This window comes from Gossypium arboreum, chromosome 12, assembly GCF_025698485.1.
Source record: "Gossypium arboreum isolate Shixiya-1 chromosome 12, ASM2569848v2, whole genome shotgun sequence".
Lineage (NCBI taxonomy): Eukaryota > Viridiplantae > Streptophyta > Magnoliopsida > Malvales > Malvaceae > Gossypium > Gossypium arboreum.
This window is the reverse complement of record NC_069081.1, coordinates 99,784,678-99,790,038: the sequence shown is the minus strand read 5'-3', so window position 1 is coordinate 99,790,038 and position 5,361 is coordinate 99,784,678. Positions and strand designations below refer to the sequence as shown.

At 36.8% G+C, this 5,361-nt stretch overlaps 1 protein-coding gene across 1 annotated transcript; it reads right to left on the bottom strand.

Annotated features, from left to right (window-relative positions):
• Positions 1-4,048: 4,048 nt before the first annotated feature.
• LOC108477578 (uncharacterized) lies at positions 4,049-4,977 on the bottom strand. The gene is made up of 2 exons (XM_017780110.1): positions 4,884-4,977; positions 4,049-4,683 (listed from the first exon to the last, which is right to left on the bottom strand). The coding sequence occupies exons 1-2, from the start codon at positions 4,975-4,977 to the stop codon at positions 4,049-4,051; spliced, it is 729 nt and encodes a 242-aa protein (XP_017635599.1).
• Between the last annotated feature and the right edge of the window lie 384 nt (positions 4,978-5,361).

The following is a 5,361-nucleotide window of genomic DNA, read 5'->3' as shown; positions in this document are numbered from 1 at the left end:
CTTTAATAATTTCAAAAATACCAAGCCAACAACTTCCACTATCTCATTTAAGGTCTAATTGACATGCAAGGACTCTCTTATTAATAAACCACAGCAATTTAATACCTTTAACAATAGTACTCAACTTTTACACGTTATGCGATTTAGTCTTTTTTACCGAATTAAGCATTTAAACGGTAAAATTTCCTAACGAAACTTTCACCAAATAATTCTATCATGCTGTAAACCTTAATATAATAGTAGTAATAATAAAATAAATATTTTTAATTCAGATTTGTGGTCCCAAAACCACTGTTGCGATTTGACATAAAAATCGGCTATTACGACTCTCCCCCCTTTAGGAATTTTCGTCCCCGAAAATCTTGCCGGTAAAAAGGTTAGGGTACTGTTTTCACAAAGCTTCATCGGGCTCCCACGTAGCTTCCTCTATCTCGTGTTTATGCCAAAGAACCTTCACAAGTGCTACACGTTTATTTCTCAATTCTTTGATTTCTCGAGCTAGAATTCTGATTGGTTCTTCATTATACGACAAATCAAACTGTATTTCTACATCAATGGGAGAAATCACATGTGACCGATCCGATCTATATCGACGTAGCATAATAACATGAAAAACATTATGTATCTTTTCAAGTTCAGACGGTAATAAATAGTCGATATGCTACAGGGCCTATTCTTTCAACAATTTCATACGGCCCGATGAATCGTGGACTTAACTTTCCTTTACGGCCAAAACGGAGAATTTTCTTCCATGGTGACACTTTCTAGAATACATGATCTCTAACCTGAAACTTTATTTCTTTACATTTTAAATCCGCGTATGATTCTTTTTTATCTGAAGCTGCTTTTAAACTGTCGCGAATCATTTTCACTTTTTCTTATGTTTCTCTAATCAATTCAAACCCGTGAATCTTTTTTTCACTTAATTCAGTCCAGTACGGTGTTTAACATTTACAAACGTATAAAGCTTCGTACGGTGCGATCTTTATACTCGTTTGAAAACTGTTGTTATAAGCAAATTCAATCAGAGGCAAGTATTTCTCCTAGCTACCTTCAAACTCGAGAATGCAACAACGCAACATATCCTCAAGTATCTGTACAATTCTTTCGGACTGACCGTCCGTCTGGGGATGAAAAGCAATGCGGAAATTCAATTTCATTCCAAGAGCTTCTTGTAATTTCTTCCAAAATCTTGACGTAAATCTCGGGTCTCTATCGGAGATAATAGACAGTGGTACACCATGCAATCATACAATTTTAGACAAGTACAGTTCAGCCAGTCTATCAAGAGAGTAATCCGTACGTACTGGTATGAAATGAGCAGATTTCGTTATTCTATCTACGATAACCCAAATTGATTCTTTCTTTTTTGGAGTCAGAGGCAATCTCGATACAAAATCCATTGTAACTCTATCCCATTTCCATTCTGGAACCATTACTGGCTGTAATAAACCTGACGGTACTTGATGTTCGGCTTTTACTTGTTGACAGATTAAACATCTCGATACAAACTCTGAGATATCTCGTTTTATTCCCGACCACCAGTACAACTGTTTCAGATCGTTATACATTTTGGTGCTACCCAGATGAATAGAAAAGTGACTACTGTGTGCCTCATGTCAAATTTTTTGAATGAGTTCGATGTCTTTCGGTACAAAAATTCTATTCTGAAACATTAAGCAACCATTATTCCCATTATGAAATTTAGAATCAGAATTAGACACATATAAATTTCTTTTAGCTTGCAACTCGCTGTCATCTTTCAGAGCCTCTCAGATTTGTTGCAAAAATACTGGCCTAGCTCTCATCTTAGCTAAAATAGATCTGTCATCATATATCATCATTTGAGTATTCATTGCCTGTAAAGCAAATAAGGACTTTCGACTCAAAGCATCGGCTACAACATTGGCCTTTCCCGGATGATAATCAATTACAAACTCGTAATCTTTCAATAGTTCAAGCCATCTTCATTGTCGCAGATTCAAATCTCTTTGTGACATTAAATACTTCAAGCTCTTATGATCCGTAAATATTCGACATTTCTCACCGTATAGATAGTGTCGCCAAATATTTAATGTGAATACTATTGTAGCTAATTCAAGATCATATGTCGGGTAATTCTTCTCGTGTGGTTTCAATTGTCAGGAAGCATAAGCTACAACTTTTCTGTCTTGCATCAATACTCAACCTAGTCCATTTAATGACGCATCACTATAAATCACAAACTCCTTACCCGATTCAAGTTGAACTAAAACTGGCACTTCTGTTAACAATGCTTTCAACTATTCGAAACTCTATTGACACTTCTCATTCCATTCGAATTTCACATCTTTTTTAAGCAATCGAGCTAACGGTACTGCAATCATCAAAAATCCTTTCACAAATCTTATGTAATATCCCGCTAATCCCAGAAAACTTCTGATCTCAGATAAATTTTTCGGAGGTTTCCAGTCAACAATAGCAGAAATCTTGCTTAGATATACTCGGATACCTTCAGCTGAAACTATATGCCCCAAAAATCCAACCTCTCGAAGCCAAAATTCATATTTGCTGAACTTTGCAAATAATTGTTTATCCTGTAAAGTTTTTAACACAATCCTCAAATGCTCGGTATGTTCAGACTCATCACGTGAATAGATCAGAATGTCATCAATGAATACAACCACGAATCTATCTAAATACAGTCTAAATATCCGATTCATCAAATCCATAAAAACAGCAGGAGCATTAGTTAAACCAAATGCATAACAAGAAATTCATAATGTCTGTACCTTGTTCTAAAAGTTGTTTTTGGTACATCAGACTCTTTAACTCGCAATTGATAATATCTCGATCTCAGATCAATTTTCAAAAATATTGTAGCCCCTTTCAACTGATTAAACAAATCATCAATCCATGGTAAAGGATATTTGTTCTTTATAGTCACTTTATTCAGTTGTCTGTAATCAATACACATTATCATCGACCAGTCTTTCTTTTGCACAAATAATACCGGAGCACCTCAGGGCCAGAAACTCAGTCTAACAAAACCTCTATCTGTTAACTCTTGCAACAGAGCTTTCAACTCTTTCAACTCTGTTGGTGCCATTCTATACTGAGATATTGATATAGGTGTTGTTCTCGATATTAATTCAATACCAAATTCAACCTCTCTAATTGGCTGTAATCCCGGTAGTTTTTCAGGAAATACATTTGAAAACTCGCAAACCACTGGTACAGATTCAATTTTCGATTTCAATACCTTAGTATGCAGTACATATGCAAGATATGCACCACAACCCTTTTTCATACATTTCTGAGCCATCAAAGACGATAATACAGAAGGCAATTCACTCAAATCATTAGACTCAATCTGAAGAATTTCACCGTTCTGACATTTCAACTCAATAATCTTTCGTCTGTAGTTCATAACTGCATCATGCATAGTCAGCCAATCCATACCCAAAATCACATCAAACTCATCGACGGTAGAAGCATCAAGTTAGCCCAAAAACTGTAACCGCAGATTTGCCTACAAATTTTATCAACTAGAATAGATTTGCCTAAGAGGTTCGATACTTTAATTACAAACTCTGTAGACTCAGCATGTAAACTCTTTTTAAATTCTAAATTCATGCAGATATATGAATGAGTTGATCCAGGGTCAATCAATGCAGCCATCTCAGTGTCAAAGAGAGAAAAAGTACCGGTAATAACATCTGGCGATGATGCCTCCTCACGTGCACAGATAGCATAAGCTTGGGCAGGTGCTTGTACCTCAGATCTCACTGTAGTATCTCTAGCAGCACCTCGATTACCACTAGCATTCCCAGTTTTTAGGGGTGGTCTCCCTCTAGCAGACGTGTTGCTAATTTTCGCTAGTTGGTCTCTTTTAGCCATAGAATTTTTTGGACAATCCTGGAGAAAGTGATCAAAAGATCCGCATCTAAAGTAAGCTCCGCTCTCAAGTCTACAATCACTATAATGTCACCTATTGCAATGCTTTCACTCAGGCCCCACATTCTTAACACTGCCCACGTTAGCAACAGATGTCGTTTGAGGTTTTGAGTTAAATTGTCTTGCGTCTCTCTCTAATCAAAATTCCCACAGAAGCAGTAGAGCGAGGATGAAAATCTTTGGATTTCTTTGATATTGATTGGTGTGATTTCCCCGCATATCTCTTTCTGAAGTCTTTAGCCTCAGAATCGGCTTTTCTTTTCTCTCTACTAAGCTCTTTAGCCTTGTATGCTCTATCAATCAAGACAACAAATTTTTTCAAGTCTAGAATTTCAACCAGGAGTTTGATATCCTCGTTCAACAAATTTACAAACCGTTTACACATCATTTCTTTGGTAGCCACGCACTCCCAGGCATACTTGCTTAATCGAAAAAATTCTCCTTCATATTCAATTACGGTCCTACGACTCTGTTTAAGCTCTAAAAACTCTTTATGCTTTTGATCCAGGAATCGTTGGCTTATGTATTTCTTACAGAATTTCATCTGAAAGAATTCCCAAGTCATTCGTTCTCTGGGTACTATCGACACCAATGTGTTCCACCACTGATACGTTGTGTCCTTTAACAGTGATACAACACCTTTTACACAATCATCCGGTATGCACGACAATTCATCAAACACTCGGATGGTATTCTCAAGCATTAATTCAGCCTTCTGAGGATCATCATCAATTGTATCCCTGAACTCTTGAGCCCCGTACTTTTGATTCTATCTACTAATAGTCTGTTCGGTTGCAAAAATTCCTAACCTTGGGGAGCTATGGGTATTGGTTCAGAAACAGGTGGAGGTAAAGGTTGTTGAGTAGCCGAATTTGCTTGGACATACTCAAAGAATCATTCGTTCATCATCTAGAAGAAAGCTTCTTTAGCCTCTCTTTCTTGACTACTTGCTACAGGTCTAAGTTCGGAAAGCGCTGTCCCTTGAGCGGGAGCAGATGCATTACTCTCTACTTCGTCAGCTATCACTCGATTTGGATCCATTTGCTATATAAAAACACATTTAAAATATCAAGAGTCATCACACTATCGCAGGTTATATATATATGGCATGTATAGCAAGACTCATATATACTATGGTAGTCCTAGAATCGACTAAACCATAGCTCTGGTACCAATAAAATGTAACACCCCTAACCCGTAACCTTCACCGGAATAGGTTAAGAGGTATTACTAGACTTGTAATTCAATTCATATCAATTATTTATCCAGAATGTAACATCCCTAACCCGTATTCGTCGCCGGAATAGGTTAAGAGGCATTACCGGACTCGTAACTTAGATCAAAACAACCAAATATCAAATACCATCTCAATTTAATAAAATACCATTCATTCATGCTCATTACAAACTTAAACTGAGCATACAA